Below are 21,274 nucleotides of genomic sequence, written 5' to 3' on the forward strand. Positions count from 1 at the left end.
CTTAAGTATTATAGTTTTTTGGAAGTGGACCTTACAAATAATGGGTTGTTAAGAACCATTACCATTCCAAATTCTTGTTTTCTCCATACATTTTCGGAAAGAAAACTTTACTAAAACCTTTTAACTTATGGTTTAAGAACATTAATGGTAATGGTTATGGTAACCAGTAAGGTCCATGAATAGTTTTGTAACATCGTCAACTTTATGTGGAATATATCGCGAATTGGTTGCCTGTAAATTACTGATTACCAATTCACGGTATATTTCACGTAAAGTTGAGTGATAATACAAAACCATTAATGGACCTTACTGACTACCATAACCATAACCATTAATGTTCTCAAACCATAAGTAAAAACGTTCTAATATAGTTCTCTTTCCGAAAATGTATGGAGAAAACAAGAATTTGGAATGGTAATGGTTCTTAACAACCCATTATTTGTAAGGTCTGCTTCCAAAAAACCATAACACATAAGGTTAAAACTTTATCACACAAACGTTCATGTAAGGTTCCATAACCATTTCAGTTGAAGTTTAGCAGGGATTATAAACAATTTATAACCATTATCGGTAAGGTCATGTGATGGTTCGCGTTTATGCGGGAGGTTCTTTCGTAATATTCAAGTTCGAAAGTTGTAATTGTAATTGTAATTGTAATTTATTATCGTAACGTTAGCCTTTCAGGAGACTTACTTTATTCACATACAAAACTGGGGAGTCAACAGACAAAAAATCTATGAACATCGATTAAATTTTGAGGTGCATTGAGTTACTCGCGAGCTACTCGCTGCAAAACAGCAATTCAGAGTAAACCCGTCTCACCCCTTGAGTAAAAGCCTGGTACATGGAACTACCGAACTACCGTCTGCTGCTTGGTCTTCTGCGCCTTTATCACCGCCAACCGTTCCCGCTTGGCCAGGTCCCACCGGACAATGATTCCATTTTTATTCGCCACGTACAGAAACAGATCATTGTCAGTCAAACACAGACACGTCGGTGACAGATGCTGTCAAATACAATTGATATTTCGATATTGTTGAAATAAACATGCTTTTCAGTTTTATTTCAAACATAACTATTTTAGTTTTAAATATGCTTTCAATTTACTTTGAATAATTCATGTGCTTAGAATATAAACATTTATATTTTTGATTTCAATGAACACAATTCGTATCCGTGTTGCGGGATAATGATCCGCAATGATTGCAAAACTGATGTTTTGGATACATTTTAACAACATAAAAACTAACTATTTTTGATTTGAAAATTTGACGACACCTCGCTATGATTTCAAAATTTAGCAAAAGACACCTCCCTATAGATGTCAATTTTACTTTTGGGAATAATCCTCAAAAATTGGGTTGTTTAACTTCGAAAAATATACTGATTATAATTACTGATCACACTGGTAAATTAGACTCCTTTACGTCATTCTCCTCCGTTCCACCTCGCGCACTTGACTTCAGAAATTTGTGTGTGAAAACAGCAACATGTTTGTGAAAATTAGTGAAACGACTGGAAGTCAACGCAGGAGTGCAAAATCATACGAAATCGGGCAGTTTCTGCACTCCTGCATCGACTTCCAGATGTTCCATTGAATTTGCAGCAAAAATTTCAATTGTGTGTAGCAATCCTCCTGACTTACGCACGCAATCTGGCACTCCAAGAAAGCAACCAGCCGTCTGAACCACGAGGAAGTATTAAGCTGGACTATAGTAGGGTAAACGCTCCTATAGTTGCGGTACGTTAGAAGCGTTAGGTTCCTATAGTTGTGTATTCAGTCTCCATGCACAACTATAGGAACCTAACGCTTCTAACGTCCGCAACTATTGGAGCGTTTCCCCTACAAGATTAGTTTAAACAGCATCATTGCTATTATGCCTCTAAACCAATAAACCTGAGTCCTCTAATAAAAATCTTAAAATATCTGACATATTTTATTTATTACTCATTGATATTTATTCATCAAAATACTGGAAAAACTCAGCAAAAATAATGTAAACAAAAAAATTACTGAAAAAGTCAGCAATTTTTTTACCGACTAAAACGGTAAATTTTGACATTTCAGGGATTTTTCCATTTACCGAGTTTAAAGTTAAACCAAAAACTACTGAGTTGATTGCTGTAAACTCAGCTGTTCAAAAGCCCAGTAAAATTTTACCGACTTCGGTAATCTAAACTCTGTGTGTACACTGAAACAAATCGACATGTACCGTTTATTGGATCCATCTTATAACATAGCAATGTCAGCATATTTATTCATTCTATGTGATGATTGATAGATTCCATTGGATTATCACTTAAAAACTATGACTGCGATATGGAATGATTTCTATCGTAATTTCACATACTTAGTACTTGATAATACTTTGCTTCGAACGTGGTTAGCGAAGGTAAGAAGTATATGAATATTGTCTGATATATTTCATGGTGAAAAACTGTTGATATGTCATGGGTGGGAACAGACATCTAGAAACTAATGAAAAATCATATAAGTTTGCACTATGAGAAAATTCAGTAAAATATACCTGTTTTCATGATGAATATTGCTCACTAAAATATATATCTTATAAGATAATCATGTATATTTTATTGGAGTTGCTTTTACTGATTTTTGACGTTTGTTGATATGTCGCGTGTAAATAGACATGTAGAAACTATTGGACTGTCATTTAACTTTGCAGTATAGGAAAACATGTATATCTCATTGTAATAGCTTGCTTTGATTTTTGACGTTTAAAGATTGTAAACAGATGTATCCCAATCATTAAATAGTCATATAGAAATGCCTTTTAAGAAATCCAACAGCAAGCATTTGTTTTTGCATGTTTTTCTGGGATGAATATCGCTCCCAATAAAATACATCTTACATGATTGTTCTTTATAAATTATTGAAACAATTTTCAACGATGTTAACGTACACTCATTCATATGGTAATTGGTTCCAGAAAAGAATGTATTGAGATTGAAAAAAAAATGATTCTACTGTAATATTTACTTTGCTATGATTCTAATTGTAAGCCTTCTACACGGCTAATTCAGATTCCAGCCCTAAGTAGAACAAACCACACCACCGAAACGGAACATAAATTTGTCAGTGCTATTTGTCTTCACTCTAGCAAAACGAGCATAAAGTTGCACTACATTCCATGTCGGGAGAGCTGTTCTTACTTCATGCTATTTGAACGAGCTCAATCTTGAAGTCAGCCGTGGCCCAGTGGAATCAAGCACAGACACCGAAAGCATCACACCTCAACAGATCTTGATCGAATCCCAAATCAGCTACAATAAAAAAAGGCACAACTGTGAAAGCTCCCCACTGCCTGATGTTTATTTTTTCGAATTTATTTTTAGAAATCGATTAAATATATGTGTCAAAAGAAGAAGTAAATTTCATGTTATTTTCACATAAACTTTACTTCGATTGATTTATGACACATATATTATATTGTGGTGAAAAGTATAGCTTATGCTTATGGGTTTCAAATCCATTTCAGTTAATTATTATAATTTGATCGATTTTCATTTATCATATGACGATCATATAAAAGTTACCAAATTATCAGCATTGTAAATGTATCAGATATTCATATAGAATTTACCTGACACATTTCCAATCATATCATTTTCAATGGATTATCTTATAGCGCAAATTTATTAGACTTCCACATAACAGGAATATGTCAAATTCGTTCAGTGTACTATCCAGCATTTTACGAACGCTTATGGCCGCCAGAATCTGGCTGAGTTTTTGGTAGGGAACATATGATTTGACGTTTGCGTTGTGTCGTTTGACGTGTAAACGTTCAAATTTGTTCGTTTATACGTCAAATTACACAAGCCAAACTTCAAATGTTATGTTCCCTACCAGAAACTCAGCCAGATTGTGGCGGCCATAAGTGATCGTAAAATACTGGATACAATATCATCTGATAGAGACATAGACATTCATCTAGATTTTTAAATCAAGATTTAAATTTTTAATCGTTGACACTAAAGAGTCTGAATTTATACAGAGACGACTTGTCAAAATTGGAACAATCGATTATCTGTCAAAGTCATAAAAAAAAGTCTTTCCAATCGAGCAGAAGACCTGTCAAATGGATAAGATGTCGCCTCTTTATAAATTTAGGCTCTTTAGTTGACACTAAATCCTTGACTAAATCTCGCACTAAATCTATTCGTTGACAGCTCGCTCCCATACAAAGCCCCACCAAGGGGCGCTAAGATGGTGATTTTTGCTAATGTTATCATACTTATTTAAAATATTTCCAGTGTACCAAAAGTGATGAAATTGGGTTCTTTAGGGGGTTTAAGGTAATTTGATATTCTTAATCTGCATCACAAATGGAACCGAAATCCAAAATTTCATCAATTTTGGAGCACTGGAACTGTTTTAAATAAGTGCGATTACATAAGCAAAAATCACCATCTTAGCGCCCCTAGGTGGTACTTTGTATGGGAGTGAGCTGTCAATTTGTTAGTTTTGTGTCAAACAGTGAAGTGATTAGTTTGCTTTAAATCTTGATTTAAAAATCAAGATAGAAGTAAATGGGATAGAGAAAAATATCGTTGTGCTCAGAAAACGAGGCCCTTTTAGATGATGTATAGAAACCGATATATTTTTCAAAATTAAAGAACCCAATTTTGGATTTCGGTTCCATTTTTAATGCAGATAACGAATATGTATTTACCTTAATACCACCAAACAACCCAATTACTCTTCCGTTTTCTTTTCAGCTGCGTATCAGGCATTAAGGAAGAACTTATACGCCTCGTTAAAGGCCCATGCATTAATTATGTCACGCTAAATCGAGCAAAGAATCACCCCCTCCACCCCCCCCCCCCCCATCGTGACGTTTTTTCTATACCTAATGCATTGCTTGTCACAAAATCTTAGACCCCCCCCTCCCCCCTTAGAGCGTGACATAATATATGCATCAACCCTAAGCAAAATAACCATAAACAAATTATAAGTGGAGCTGCATTTTTCAATCATTAATCCCTGCATCGAACCCTCCATGTGTACGGTTTAACGATAAAAAAAGGCAAAACGATAATTTTAAATCATGTCACGCGACAAAACTTGTTGATTTGTTTTGTTGCACGCAGCGAAAGCTTTCATGAAATTTTTTACGGCGTGACGTTTCTTTTGTACGGATGGCGGCAAATAAGAAAAAGCAGCAGTCCAACTGTCATACTTCTTACCTTTACCATTTTCGTCGTTCCCGTTTTCTTGGTTTCGTTGGTCGGTGCAAAGTGGTGTCCAGAAAATCAATGAACTTTTTGTGAAAAATAGCATTTCTACTCCGGTAAAATTGTTTTCAGTTTGTGCAGGAGGTTTTGCATCACCGATCGGTTGTTATTTTTGTGTGAATGTTTAGTGGATTATTCCGCAACGGGAAGTTTTCTGTTCCGTACAGTTTACGTGTCAAACGGCGGTAGCAATTTTTTGCGTTACATTTTTGGAAGTCCTTTTCATCTTGATCCGGATCGATAAATCGGCTGAAATCGTAAGTATCTCCTAGATCTATCGCTATTCATGGGGCAGTCATTGAAAAATTTCCTGGAAAATCAATTTATGATGCAAAAATAAGCAGTGAAAGAAGAGTGAGGTTAGAATGTAATTGAAAGGAAAGAAACTATTATTCACATCATCTAGCTTGAAAACCGGTTCCGAGAGGCTCGTCGCAAAGGAAACGAAAGGCATTCTTGTAGCAGTGCATCTGGGAAGAGCTAGAAATTGCATAAATCATGTCACTGTGGCATTCCCTGACAAGGGTGATAAGCAAACGAGCATAAGTTGTACAAATTTCTCTAAACAACAAGAGCAAGAAGCATAACTTTGTCATAAATCAAGCAATGCTGCCTCTTCTTCTTCCTGAAGAGCACCAACAACCTTCACGGAGCATCATTTTTTAATTCTGATGCTTCCTAAATTTTAAAACTCTCTGTTCAGATGTGTGTTGGTCAGCTAAACGAATGGTAGCACAAAGCATAAAACACTAGAATCACGTAAAGGAAGCACATTGGAATATCGGGTCCGGGATGAGGCTGTCGGTCTTGGGAAGAACGATCCATTAAACAAAAATCGGTTATGAAAGTAAGAAGAAAACTATACTTATGCTTTGAGCTATATCCCTAAGATCTCCTAAGACTACACGAGGATGGGGGAAGTAAGGGAGGGAAGCAAATAATCATAGCAAATATGTATAGCGTAAATTTATAACTCATTTGGTTTAAATGCACTCACACCACACAGCTGGGTGAAGAGGATATAGCATAAGCCTAAAGGGAAGGGTGAAAGTTTTCGGATGTCTAAGCGAATCACAAAGATATCCGTACGAAAGCTTGAATAAATTTCGGACTATGTTTGTAATGACAGCAGTGCCCGGAGAGATTGTAGTCGCCTAGCGCTTGCACATTGTCAGTATCTCGAAGTTCGTCGCAAACCTTTTGAACGGCTTCGGAGTGAGCATCAGAGTACCTATCCGGGATACAATTCGGTCGAAGATTCGGGATAGTTCACTACGATCGCATTCGAAAAATTATACAGTCCTACCGAGTATCTGTGAGTATGAGAACGTCATAGTCACAGGTCGATAGTGTAGCAATCACAGACGGAGCCTTTTTGGAGTCCGAAATAAACGCATCGCCGACATCGCGTCTGACCATCACCTCATAACCGGTGAGATCCGCATATTCATTGCACGGATCCAGCGGAGCCAGAAGTGGCTCGGAGGACGGTTCAACATACGCCGACTAGAAGATCAAGTTGTGAAAAGATCTTTTTGGTGAAGAACTTCTTACCCGAGCAGCGGATGTTCCGGAAGGTGGCAGCGTAGAGCAGTGGACGATCAAGAATGTCTTTATCGAGACGAGTGAGAACAATCTGGGTGAGTTGTGCACTCAGCGAAACGAGTGGATCACTGTTGACACCTGGTGGAAGATTGATGACTGTAGAGTAGCAAAGCATGAAGCCCGTCAACGGTGTTCGCCTCTAGATATGGAAGTCAAACGCTCTTGCAGGCGGGACAAGCGAGCGTGGGTAGACTCCCTGGCTGACGAAGAGGAGAAAGCCGCAACAGCTGGGCAATATCCGCTCCTCTACGATATCTCACGACGCATGAGTGGAGCAAGGATGAATCCGATGATGCCAGTGAAAGACGCGACTGGACAGTTACCGGGAAAAAAACCAGGAATACCACAATGAAAATTCAACGAAAATACCACTCTGTATAAATGCGTCCTTCTTGCAATGTATGGACGACCTGTAGATTAGGGTAAGTGTGTCAGTTTTGGCACTAGCGCTTCAGTTTTTGACCCTAGGGCCTAAATAAAATTTTAAATATGTTTTCATGGTTTTATTTGCAAAATCTATGATCTAACCTTGTATCGAAATAAATTATTAAAGGAATGAAAACATGTGAAATTTAACATAAGGCCAACTAAAAGACCACTCGGGTCAGAGGCAGACAGAGAGGAACGAACAGAAGTGTTTCGAGCGGCCAGGACCGCACTTAAACGAGAGATAAAGCAGAGCGGGTCAAACTGCTTTAAGGACCTGTGTCGAGACGCTGATGCCAAACGCTGGGGCGACGCATAGCGAGTCGTGATGGCGAAGATCAGAGGTCCAACGATGCCCGCTGAAATGTGCCCAGGGAAGCTGGAAGTTATCGTGGGGACAGGGAGATAACACCGAAGTCACCAACGAGAGACTCGTAGCAGTGGCGAAAGTATTGAAGGTGAAGGTAAGATCTCAGTACGGATGGAATCCCCATCGTGGCGTTAGAAGCGGCGGTCCATGCGTGCCCGGACATTTCCAGGATGATGCTGCAGAAATGGATGGACGAGGGTCACTTTCCCTGCCAGATGTGAAGCTAGTGTTGCTGCCGGAACCAGGAAAACCGCCATTGGATACACTCGGAAAACTCTTGGAGAGGATCATCCTAAACAGGCTGACGAAATGCACGGATTGTCGGAGAGGCAGTTCGGACAGTGCTCGAGAGAGAGCCGCGAAATCGATATTGCACCGTGATAACGATCGACGTCAGTAATTCGTTCAACAGCGCCAGTTGGGAGGCCATCGCCGAAGCGCTGCATAGAATGAGGGTCCCTGACTACTTGTGCAGGATCCTGAGGAGTTAGTTCCAAAACCGGGTTCTGCTCTAAGAGACAAACATGGGGCGGAGATCGATTAGAATGTACAAGGCATCCAGAGCATTGGAACGGGATTTACAACGGTGTGCTAACGCTGAAGCTGCCCAAAGGAGTTGAGATCGTTGGATTTGCGGACGATGTCGGCTTGACAGGCGAGACGCTAGAAGAGGTGGAAGTGTTGGCAACCGAGTCGATCGACATGATTGGTAACTGGATGCAAGGAGCGAAGCTGCAGATAGCCCACCACAAAACGGAAGTGTTATTGGTCAGTAACTGTAAAGTGGTGCAGCGTGCAGAAATACCTGGGAGTAATGATCGATGACCGGCTAAACTTCAATAGCCACGTCGAATATGCTTGTGCGAAGGCTTCGAAGGCCATCAACGCGATAGCTAGAATCATGCCAAACAACTCTGGCCCCAGCAGTAGTAAGAGGCGTCTTCTGGCCAGTGTGTCGTCGTCTATACTGAGGTATGGAGGTCCAGCCTGGGTTGCAGCGCTGGAAACTGAGAGGCACGATCCGGCTCATGGCCATGCGAGTCGTGAGTGCGTACAGAACCATTTAATCGGAGGCCGTATGCGTTATCGCCGGCATGATCCCTATCGGCATAACCCTGGCGGAGGACAGCGAGTGCTACAGGCGGAAGAGTACGGAAAGTGGCGAGAGCGGAGTCGTTGGCTAAATGGCAACAGGAATGGAACACGGCGTAGAACGGTAGATGGACACAGAGTAATACCGATTCTTTCAACCTGGGTGAAAAGAAAACACAGAGCAGTCTACTTCCACCTAACGCAGTTATTGTCTGGCCACGGCTGCTTCAGGAAATACCTTCATCGGTTCGGACACGCAGCGTCACTCCTCTGCCCGGAGTGTCGATGAAACGCCGGAGCATGTTGTCTTCGACTGTCCAAGGTTCGAGGTAGTGCGAAGGGAGATCCCCGTCCTTAATGTGAATAATGTCAACAGAGCAGTCACGTAGATTATTTCGGAGCTGCAGGGTAAATGGAACCCACCCTACTGTGTATAGACGATCAAATGTAAAATAATGTGGTCGCCTCAGCATTTTCATTGATCCATAAGTTCATGTTTGGCAAACCGGTAGGGGAAAAGTTGACTTCGGCAATACCTTAACCTATTTTCGTCAGGGGGGTAAACAAAGTCCTAGAGCACTTAAATTTGGTCAATAGTTGCTCTGAAACACAATGTATCCACATGCCAAAATTGAGCTCTCAAGGACGTTGTTTACCCCCCTGACGATAATAGGTTAAGGCATTGCCGAAGCCAACTTTTCCCCTATTTTAAAAGCTCGAATGTTTTGTTTGCTCACTGAAAACGAGATGCGAGACACAGATCTTAAACAGCGGGATTAATTATTCCTTTTTCCATTGCAACTGTCTATGCTGTACTAAAGGGTGATACGGTCAAAATTTGGTCAAGGGAAAACGCGTGTAAATCGGTGAAATCGTTTATTTAAAAAATCAAATTAAATTTCTTTTTCAAGTTCAATTAGTATAAAATTCAGGAAAAATATTCAGTTAGGCTTCCGCTTTTCCAAATCCGAATTGCCAGGCCTTACGCTTGACCCCTGCCATCAGATTTTGTACAGCCACCTTGTCCACCTTCTTCGCCGCAGAAAGCCAGTTTGCCTTGAACTGCTGCTCGCCCTTAGCAGGTTCCGCTTGACAATAGCCCAGTATTTCTCAATTGGGCGGAGCTCTGGCGTGTTGGGAGGGTTCTTGTCCTTGGGAACCACCTGCACGTTGTTGGCGGCGTACCACTCCATGGCCTTTTTACCGTAATGGCAAGATGCCAAATCCGGCCAAAACAGTACGGAACAACCGTGTTTCTTCAGGAAAGGCAGCAGACGTTTATTCAAACACTCTTTCACGTAAATTTCTTGGTTGACAGTCCCGGAAGCTATGAAAATGCTGCTTTTCAAGCCACAGGTACAGATGGCTTGCCAAACCAGATATTTCTTTGCGAACTTTGACAGTTTCATGTGCTTGAAAACATCTGCTACCTTTCCCCTTCCTTTTGCCGTATAAAACTCCTGTCCCGGAAGCTGCTTGTAGTCGGCTTTGACGTAGGTTTCGTCGTCCATTACCACGCAGTCAAACTTCGTCAGCATCGTCGTGTACAGCCTCCGGGATCGCGCTTTGGCCGTCGTATTTTGTTTATCATCGCGATTTGGAGTCACTACCTTCTTGTAAGTCGATAGTCCGGCTCGTTTTTTGGCTCGATGCACGGTTGTAGACGATACACCCAGCTTATTTGCGGCATCTCGGAGAGAGAGGTTAGGGTTTCGCTTGAAACTACCGGCAACTCTCTTTGTCGTCTCAGCGGCTTCCGGTTTTCGATTTCCCCCCGATCCAGACTTCCTGGCTGTCGACAAACGTTCCCCAAACACTTTAATTACATTTGTAACGGTTGATTTGGCAACTTTTAGCGATTTTGCCAACTTTGCGTGCGAGTAGCTCGGATTTTCGCGATGCGCGAGCAAAATTTTGATACGCTGCTCTTCTTGCTTGGACGGCATTTTGACAACTGAAGAGTGAATTCCAAAATCAAAATAGGAGCAACATTCTACACACACACACCTTCAAAATGAGGGGTGTTCAGGTTTTTTAAATTGAAAGAAATACGTCGAGTTGATATTGACCAAATTTTGACCGTATCACCCTTTACTGGTAAGTTTGGTGTAGCAGCAGCAGAAACCGCCGTGGAGGGAAGCAATCAGAATCACGACGAGCAGCTTCAGTTGGTAATGCTACTCCATTGTTTTGACTTGGCCATTGACCTTCCGGAACTTTGTCCACAACCAGTTGTTCGTAATGTACGGAACGGATAGAGCTCAAATGAGGAAATGTGGACGGGTTTGTTGCTCTGAACAACGATGTTGAAGGGATAAGATATTTGCCGAGGATTAGGCCGATTAGATTTCTTGGAGGATCTTTTTGTTTTCAAATCACAACCGGTGCTGTTTGCAATGTGTGATTGATTGAGTGGAGTGTTGTCATCGTTGTTATACATGCGATGTTGATCATTTTCAGCACAGCAGCGATTGTTCTGGTTTTGGTATGCGTGGTGGTCCGAATGTGTGAACGCAGAGTCTCGCGCGGAATGATGTACGGCTTCGGACAGGCATTAGGATGTGTGTTTTAAGGAGTTCAGCAGTTTCCCAAAATTGGATTGTGTCAACAACTATGATTATCAAATGTTTTGTCAAAAATTTCTAACCATAGGTGCCAAACAGTGTGTTGTTGACATGGCAGTCGACAATGGAAACGAAGTGCGACGTTGCTATCATTGCAGAGCCATATCGAGCCCCTCTTGGTAATGGTAACTGGGTGGCGGATAGAGCAGGAATGGCGGCCATACAAGTCATGGGCAGGTATCCCATTCAACAAGTGGTGGCGGGCTCATACGAAGGTTTTTATTGATCGCAGTTCCACCAGATGCTAGATGGACTCACCGGAGAGCTCATTGGACGGAGACCAGTCGTCATCGCAGGAGATTTCAATGCTTGGGCAGTGGATTGAGGGAGCAGGTGTACCAACGCCAGAGGTATAGCCTGCTGGAAGCTCTGGCAAAGTTGAACGTCAGTCTGGCCAACTTAGGAACCATCAGCACCTTCCGCGAAGATGGTAGGGAATCCATTTTCGCCGTCACTTTCTGCAGTACGTCGCTAATGGCAAATATGAACTGGAGAGTGTGCGAAGAGTACACCCATCGTGACCATCAGGCGATCCGGTACAGTATCGGCGAACGGAGGACGAAAGTAACGAGGAAATTAGCACCCTCCGTGCTACTTGTCTTCTAGCCATAAGGCGCGTTCAGAGAGCAAGAACGGAAGCAGATAGGGAGGAGCGCAGGGTGTTGTTCCGAGAGGCCAGGGCTGCACTGAAACGAAAGATAAAGCCGAGCAAGTCAAATAGTTTCAAGGAGCTGTGCCGCGATTCCGATGCCGATCAGAGGTCCAACGATGCCGGTTGAAATGTGTCCCAACAAGCTGAAAGTCATCGTGGAGGGACTTTTCCCACAGCATGACAAAGCGACCTGGCCACCTACACCATATGGGGAGGAAGATGAAGACGACGTTGAACAAGTCTCCAACGAGGAACTCATAGCAGCAGCGAAAGGGTTGAAGGCGAATAAAGCTCCCGGTCCGGATGGAATTCCCAACGTGGCGTTGAAGGGGGCGATCCAGACGTTCTCGAACGTGTTCAGGATGGTACTGCAGAAATGTCTGGACGAGGGTCAGTTCCCTGATAGGTGAAAGGTACAAAAGCTTGCGCTGTTGCCGAAGCCCGGAAAGCCGCTGGGGGATCCTGCATCGTATAGGCCCATATGCTTGCTGAATACTGTCGGAAAGCTCCTGGAGAGGATCATCCTGAACAGGCTGACGAAATGCACGGAGAGTGAACACGGATTGTTGTTTCTTGTTTATTGAAAAATTCAACTGACAATTATTGTCTAAATGAATAAAACTTAAACTAAATAGTTACGGTCAACGGTACGGAAAAGGCCAAGTAGCCGATGACGAAACACGTCAGCTGATACATTGAAGTCGAACGTATAAAAAAAGTTGTTGAATTGCCGGTTGATTGCTCGAATTGCTCGACAACGCTCCTCGTACGGTGGCAAGTTCGTTGGGTCACGCCAGTTGAGGAAACGAAGAGCATATCTCACAAACTTGCGGTGAACGGATTCAATTCTAGTGATCCAGCTAGCGTGGAAAGGGCACCAAACAACTGAACTTGACTCCAATACGGATTACACAAGCGAGCAGTAAAGTGACCTGAGCCATAGCGGGTCACGGAACTCGTCGGCAATTTTGAAAATAAAGCCCAATTGTCGATTAGCTCTGGAGATGATGTCATTGCCGAGATCCTTTATGTGCTCTACACGAGCAAGACAGCGTCCGTAGAGAACATAGTCAAACATGATTGGTTCGATTTTTCGGTGATAGGAAATAATGTTACATTTTAGCATCATCAAATTTCTTGAGCACAAAATACCTAACATATTGTGAAGATCCCAGCAGTCCGAGACGCTTTTAATAATTTTGTAGATTTTCGTATCGTCTGCATAGAAAACGCGGCATCCTGATGGTATCAGCAAGGCGACGTCGTTTAAAAAGATCGAAAATAGTAGCGGTCCTAGGTTAGGGAGCATCCATAAATGACGTAGCATATTTTTGATCAATTTTAGACCCCTCCTCCCCCCCTCGTAGCGTATTTGGCTATATCCAATACATGGCCGGTCACAAATTCTGAAACCCCCACCTCCCCTCTCAAATGCTACGTCATTTATGCATGTTCCCTTACTGCCTTGCGGGACTTCCGAGTTGTTTGAGAAAACATCCGATTCCGACGCGCCAATCTTGACATGTACATAGCGATTCACCAAGTAAGATCTGAACCAATCCACAGCAGTTGACGAGATGCCAACTACTATCTCCAGCTTGGCCAGCAAGATATTATGGTCCACCGTGTCAAATGCAGCTTTTAGATCCATATACGCAGCATGGACTTGCCATCCTGAATCCATGCATCGCAGACAGTTAGAAGTGAGCTGCACCAGGTTCGTGGACACGGAGCGTTTCGGGTAGAAACCGTGATTGTCGGAGAGGCAGTTCGGATTCCGAAAGGGTGATTGACAGAACCGAGAAAGCTTCCAAACAGAAGCGGAGAGGAAATCGATATTGCACCGTGATTACGATTGTTGTGAAGAATGCATTCAATAACGCCAGCGCAGAAATCGCTTAGAATCACGGTGGGAGTTCCACAAGGCTCCTAGGCCCCACGCTGTGGAACGGAATGTACAATGGCGTGCTGACGCTCAAGCTGCCAGTAACCGGTGAGACGCTGGCGGCCGAGGCGATAGATATGATTGGTAACTGGATGCAAGGAGCGAAGCTGCAGGTAGCCCACCACAAAACAGAAGTGATGTTGGTCAGTAACTGCAAAGCAGTGCACCGGGCAGAAATCACCGTTGGAGAGCACACCATCGAAGCGCGTGCTGAAGTATCTGGGAGTGATGATCGACGACCGGCTAAACTTTAACAGCCACATCGAATATGCTTGTGAGAAGGCGGCGAAGGTCATCAACGCAATAGTCAGAATCATGCCGAACAATTCTGGTTCAAGCAGCAGCAAGAGGCGTCTTCTGGCTAGTGTGTCCTCATCGATACTAAGGTACGGAGGTCCAGCCTGGATTGAAGCGCTGAAAACGAAGCAGAACCCAAGGAAATTGAGCAGTACGTTCCGGCTCATGGCCATGCGAGTTGTGAGTGCGTACAGAACCATTTCGATGGAGGCAGTATGCGTTATCGCCGGTATGATCCCAATCTGCATCACCTTGGCGGAGGACTGCGAGTGCTATATGACGAGAGAAACCAGAGGAGTACGAAAAAGGGTGAGAACGGTGTCGATGGCTAAGTGGGATGCAGCAGAGAACGGTAGAAGGACACACAGGCTAATACAGGTTCTTTCGACCTGAGTGAACAGGAAACATGGACAAGTCAACTTCCACTTGACACAGTTCCTGTCTGGTGATGGCTGCTTCAGGAAGTACCTGCATCGGGTCGGACACACAACGTCACCCGTCTGTCCGGAGCGTGGGAATGTGGAAGAATCACCAGAGCACGTGGTCTTCGAATGTCCTAGATTTGATGCTGTGCGAGAGGAGATGCTCGCCCTTAGTACGGAGAATGTCGTCGAATAAATGTGTCGAGAGGAGGGCACCTTTAACGCCGTCAGCAGAGTAGTAACGCAGATCATGTCAACGTAGTAATGTGCTCACACAAGTGCGAAGTGAAAGCCGAAGCCGAGAGAACTCTTCGTCAGAGCAGGCTGAATCCACCACCGGAGTTAACCGAGTAGAACGCGACGCTGGGAGCTAAATGGCTCAAAAATTGGAGAGACGATCAGCGAACTGGAAGCGCCAATTAGCTGAGGTAAAGCGAGGTGCGTAATCCGAAGTAATACGGCAAGGCGTCCAAGGAGGTTTTAGTGAGGTAAGAATCCCACACGCCGTGTCACCGCGACTGTGCGCCCAGTCATCAATGCGGTGGCACGATGGCCTGGTTTCCACTGTGCGAAGTGACCAACCCCTTTTGTGCTCTAAACAATTACCAGCATAATCAATTCAAAAGATCTCAGGTAGGATGAGAGGATGAGAGTTGAAATTAATATTTAAAAAAAGTGGTGCTATTTTTGTTTTGCTGAGAGTATGGAATTCTAGATGTTTCAAACGGAAATTCAGTTTTCAGTTGCCATTCCAAAACCTTTCTATCGGCACTGTACCGATACAAATTCGGTAGAAACACGATCGGAATAAATTTTTGTCACTTATGTACGTAACATCAACCTGCGAAGCCGAAACCAACGCTATATGGCACATAAAGGAGGAGGGTCTTTCTCGAATGGACACAAAAGGCAACCGGAGAAAAGAATCAGCTGAAGCAGGTACCGAACCGACCTTTTTTTTTTTCGCTCACCCATACAACCGTCCCATCCGATCGAGCCTCCTTTTCTCTTATATTCCTTACCATCATCTTTCTTCGTGGCGATGCCTTTTGCTTGGCTGAGATGAAGATGGCGAGGACTTCTACTCGACAGCAGAACAGTTTCAGATTAGTCACCGCCGAGTGAAGATATATTAGCAATATTCGAACGAACACAGATCAAACTACAGCCCGTGGGAAAATTTTCAAGCGACACATGATAAAAATGATTTCCCCTGATGGGTGTAGCACTTGCAGCAGTACCAGTACGGGTACCGATAATAGGTACCGATTACCGATTTACTGAATTAGGAGTTTACTGATAAGCGCACATTGCGCCAGAATTGAATCAGTTGGGATGGAAATTGCATCATTCAACCGATTGCTAGTGACAATATATAACTAACACGTGTTTTAATTCGTTGCAGCCAACAGCACACCTGCTATTTGACGGTACGGACAACCTTCGAGATGGTCGACTCGCAGGACCTAAATCAGACCTACGACCAGAATCAGCAGCCAGTGTGAGTATATCGAAAATTGAGGTCAGCTCAAGGCAAAAACGATTGACGAACGTTTCTTTTTTTTCCAGTGACGATTGTGATGCTACCTTTCTGTCGCAGATTCCGGTAAGCTGTCCGGTGGCCAAGCACGATAATATCTATTGATTCACATTTATTTGTTCCTCCCATAGACTAACGACCTGATGGACCTGGACAGTGACATGATGCTTCAGTTGGAGTCCTACCAGGAGGTGCTCAGACTAGACTCCGCTCCATTGATGGAGGATTCTTGTGACCAGAAAATTGAGCAGAAACCATTGTTGGAGCTACCGTCGCCGGCTCTGTTGGACCACCTGAACAAGACTCCTACTTTGGACGAGCATCACGATCCGGTGTTCAACTTCAACGTGGACCTCAATGGGGAAACAAGCGGCAAATCCAGTTGGATGTTCTCATCCCGGCTGAACAAGGTCTTCGTCAAGATGGGTCAGGCGTGTACGTTCAACATCTCGTACCAGGCCTTGACCTACCAGGAGCTGTACGTGCGGGCGATGCTGGTTTGCTCGACACCGGAAGACATGCATCAGCCGGTGTTCAGATGCGAGAACCATCGCTGCAGCGATAGTAGCAATATGAGTAAGTTCATCGGTGATCCTTGTTTTCAAAATGCCTTAATCATCATCAATCATTTCCTCTTTCACAGAATTGTCCGACGGGGTCAAAACGCACGTGATGCGTTGTTTCAATCCATCCGCTCGGTACGTCGGCACCGAGCAAGGCGTCGCCTTCAAGGACCGCCTAGCGGTCATCATTCCCCTGGGAACGACCATCAAGGAGCAGGCAGCGCTGAATGTTTCGCTCGAGTTTGTCTGCCAAAATTCCTGTCGAATCATCAACCGCAGGGCAACGGCAATCATTTTCACGCTGGAGGACGTCCAGGGGCAGATTTATGGCAAAAAGTCGCTGCATTTGAAGGTGTGCAGCTGCCCGAAGCGAGACAAACAGAAGGAGGAGGAAAGTTTGGGTCCGGCCAAAAGGAAGAGCGACACACAGCTGCTGGCGCCACCGGGCAAGAAAGTCGCCAAGGTTGCCTCGGTTCAACGTCATCCTAGTCAACAACAGCAGCGTCACACACCATCGCCAACAAGCGGCAAGTTGGCCTTCATCAAGAAGGAACTGTCGTTGGATTCCGTCGGTAAGCCGGTCCAGAAGGCTCGATCGATTACACCGTCCAATAGCCAGGATGTGGTCGAGGGGACCGGTATTCCGGTGACCTTACCCATGCCCACGGTGGAGTTGGCTGACAAGGTGGCCGAGTACGCGTTTCAGGTCGTAGCCGCTGAGCTTATCCGCAGCAGCGACAACATAGAGCAGAAGAAGCTGGCCGCGTTCCTGACCAGCATCCGACGAGTGCAGAGTAAGTATGAACCGTATGTTATGTAGGTTTAAGCGGTAACGTTTTTATTTGCTTGTTTTTTTTTGGTTTTTCTTTTTATCGTAATCAGGTCGTGCAAGTAGAAAGAAGACAGCGTTGTAGTGATGTTTTCTTTTTGTTTTTGTTTTTTTTGGGAATTGAATCCTGTTTCTTTGAGAAATTAACGTTTTATTGCCATTTTTTTTACCAGGGTTAACAAGACTGATAGTTGTGTATGGCTGTAATGTAATGATTTGCAATAAAAATACACCAAATACCTACATACATTGGAGGAATAAAACATATCGGTTTATTGAAAGAAGGAAACGTGAGATCTCCAAATATAGACAATCTGTTTCAAGGAAAGCTTGGGTGGTTAAATCTGTGTACATGTATGTGTGATATGAATGCCTTCTTCGCCAATTAAGAAAGTGTGGAAGCTGCGGAAGAGCTTGGTTTTAGCGAAGACAACATATTCAGAAGATTGACCACTCGCGCGATTACAGGAAAAAAAGACAGATACAATCTCCGGTGCTTCAAGCCAAGTTCAACCTTTATGCTTTGGATTGTGGCAGAGCTGCCAGTCTTCTTGATATGTTGTCTTCGGGTTCCCCCGTTAAATAGAGACAATTAGTCATTGAGAGATGCAGTATCCTCGAGGTGCTTCATATTCTTTCTTTGTTAGATTCTAGAATAATTCATAAGTTTTGGAAAATGTGGCTGGTCTCCTATTTATTTATTTATTTATCATTCTCTTCATCGAACTTTTGTTGTCTAAATGAAGATTGATGGGGAAAAGTCTATTTGGCAAATATTTGCGATAATAGGCGTAAAATCCCCATATCGTTTCGAAACACAAGGAACAATATTGAAAAGGACACAACAATAGAACAATTAACCACTTCATTCGAGCAGTTAAAATGACTACCATTACAAATAAAACATTATTTTGAGATTTTTTCTTCTAGAACCACGAGAAAAGGAGCCATCATTTGTGCGTTTCATAAAAAATAGAAATAAGTTGGTCCAGTTTTGTGAAATTGCTGGCAGAAAGTTACGCCAAAACTGCTTGACAAAGTGGTCAATTATAAAAAAAAAACACCGAATAGTAATAATCAGGTCTTCGGCATAACACATAATCTCGTCCTATGGCATGGAGTTGCTCTTGGATCAGTCAAGTCGAGGCCGTCATCATTGAATGATTGATAGCAGTTGCTGCATGTGTCGAACCGTATCGTCATCTATGCAGCAGACTACGTTGAATCCGGCGACGAAAAGGTTTCCCTTGTGCAATTGAAGTCGAAAAATGCATAGAATTCATTGAAACGGGCAGACATGAACCGTGTTGGATCATGATCCGTAATTAGCTTCACAGGGTCCGGGATGTAGGAAACTCCTCGATCGTAGAGCTCGTTCAGGTGCATAGATTTCGTAGTCAGCCAAAATCCCGGGAGAGTCGATTTCGCTTAACAGCACTTTTGCTGCAAAAACTGCCTGGTGAATCTTCCGCCTAGGTTCATGAGTTTCAATACCCAGGAGTTGGTAACAATCTTCGTAGGGTGAAAGTCTCGTTGGATCCCTCCAAGGAAGGTGGCGAAGAGCGTAACGAACGAATTTCCGAATCCAAACTGTTTCATACGGACACCATACTACTACACCAAATGTCAAGATTATTATTATTGCACACCGTCTTCGACTACGTCGTACAGACTGATTACTTAAAACATAAACTTGTTTAATCCAAATCTCTTATTCATTTCATTTCATTTTTCATTTTCAAACACAGAAGGGGGTCATAGGGCCAAGTCACCAGCGAAAAATCGCTGTCCATACTGCACCAGGATAGAGGTATAGATTTGGCATCACAGAATAATAACCACAGGGTCAAATGAATCCTGTTTACGATACCGGATAGTAAGGAAAGCTGTTGAACATAGGGGATAGTCAAAGTAACAGCAATAATAGTGAAAGTTAGGAAAATAAGCAGGTAGAGATGGTTGATTTGCAATGGCTATCGACTCTGTTATATGGCCTACCGTATCAGATTCAAATTTAATGTCGTTTAATATTGCGCTTATTACTTTTATCTTTATTCTAAGCAATCTCCTTTCATACTTGTTTGTTTTAAAGTGAACTGGATGAAATGATTGTTTTATCAAAATTATGTTAAAGTTAACTATGCTTTCAATTGTCAACAGTTTAGTTTCAACTGAATTAGTTGGCGACTCAATTTGATGTTATTTTCCATTTTTAATTAGTTGGAAGTATATTTACTTACGTAATCGATTCGTTGAGTGATTGATGATTTACTTACATTTTATACGAATTATGTAGTTTTACGTAAGTACCTGCACTTGTGAATGTAATCTGAAATTTAACGTGTTTCAAGTTGTTTTTTAATTGGACCTATACACTGGAGTCGCTTTTTACGCGGTTTTTTTTACACGGTTTTTTTTACGCGGATTTCGGAATTTACGCGGATATCAGAATTTACGCGGTTTATCATTATACACTAGTGTCGCTTTTTACGCGGTTTTTTTTAGGCGGATTTCGGAATTTACGCGGTTTTTTTTTTACGCGGTACGTATCACCCGCGTAAAAAGCAACTCCAGTGTTTAATATATATTAGTTCGTCCTAGGTGACACCTTCAAGTGACTAAAGTGCTTCATTTTGAAGTTAGTTTCCTAGCTGATTTTAAATTATATAGGGTATATGCTCCAACTACGCTCACACGTTTCCACTATGTCGTCCCACAAAATTACGTATGGTTATGTCACAATAGAAGCGCACCACAGTGGAAATCTCGAGCCATAGTTCAAACATTTCTCCCAAATCAAAATGAAGCACATATAAGATTAGTTGCAATACCATGTACAAAAATGGTGTTTAACATTGTTCCCTGAGTAATACCTCAATGAAAACAACAACGAAAGCTTGTCACGCAAGTAGAAGGAGCACTGTCTCTTCTATTTAGTAAAGTGGACTGTAAATTTCTTCGAGAAAGCTACTTTTTTCGGACCTTAAAAGAAACGCGTCCGATTCACTGTAGCGTCAAAAACAACTCCCTTTATTGCGTCGAAATAAAAGCAAAATAAGAAAAAATACATGTGTTTGTATGTGTGTTACTGCGATACAAGGCATCTAGAGAAGAAATATGATAGGGGTGCTCAAAATATCGACAAACATCCTCCCCGGCGTTGAAACTCCTTTCAATCTTCGTTATCCACGTCCAATGGAAGTAGACATATCTCTGTCACTGCTCGTTTCTACTCTCCTTTGGTTGTCCTCAACGACACGACACTTGTCACTCCATCAGGTCCGGGATGAAGAGCGATGATCCGCCCAAGCTGCCAATGTAACGGTGGCGCATTTCGATCCACGACGAGTACAAGAGCGCCTAACGGAATGCTTTTATGCTTCAACCATTTCGATCTATTCCGCAGTTCTGGCAAACATTCTGCTGTCCATCGCTTCCAGAAGTGCTGCAACATGGTTTGGACAAGCTGCCAGCGGGATAGTGTAGATTCACGGAGATTCAGATACGACGGCTCAGCGACGGCTTGCATTTCTCGCCCAATCAGGAAATGGGCCGGTGTGATTGCGGTAAAGTCGCTCGGATCATCTGAGCACGGTGCAAGTGGCCGCGAATTCAGGACAGCTTCAACCTGAGTCAGAGTGGTATAAAGCTCC

General features: G+C 43.0%; 1 protein-coding gene across 2 annotated transcripts in view; it reads left to right on the plus strand.

The window, feature by feature from the left end:
* Nucleotides 1-5,236: 5,236 nt before the first annotated feature.
* LOC135698310 (cellular tumor antigen p53-like) overlaps nt 5,237-21,274 on the plus strand; it is a 28,177-nt gene continuing 12,139 nt past the window's right edge. Inside the window, exons 1-6 of one of the 2 annotated variants that reach the window (XM_065218227.1) lie at nt 5,237-5,513; nt 16,095-16,190; nt 16,259-16,295; nt 16,361-16,805; nt 16,873-17,586; nt 17,675-17,872. In XM_065218227.1, coding sequence (XP_065074299.1) covers nt 16,138-16,190; nt 16,259-16,295; nt 16,361-16,805; nt 16,873-17,586; nt 17,675-17,706 — 1,281 coding nt within the window. In that variant the 5' untranslated portion in view covers nt 5,237-5,513; nt 16,095-16,137 and the 3' untranslated portion in view covers nt 17,707-17,872. Of the gene's footprint in view, nt 5,514-16,094; nt 16,191-16,258; nt 16,296-16,360; nt 16,806-16,872; nt 17,587-17,674; nt 17,873-21,274 lie in introns of those variants that run through there. The other variant, XM_065218226.1, reaches the window with a different exon arrangement.

This window comes from Ochlerotatus camptorhynchus, unplaced genomic scaffold (genome assembly GCF_037179485.1).
Source record: "Ochlerotatus camptorhynchus isolate MF236.1 unplaced genomic scaffold, CSIRO-AGI_Acam_v1.1 ptg000084l, whole genome shotgun sequence".
Classification (NCBI taxonomy): Eukaryota; Metazoa; Arthropoda; class Insecta; order Diptera; family Culicidae; genus Ochlerotatus; species Ochlerotatus camptorhynchus.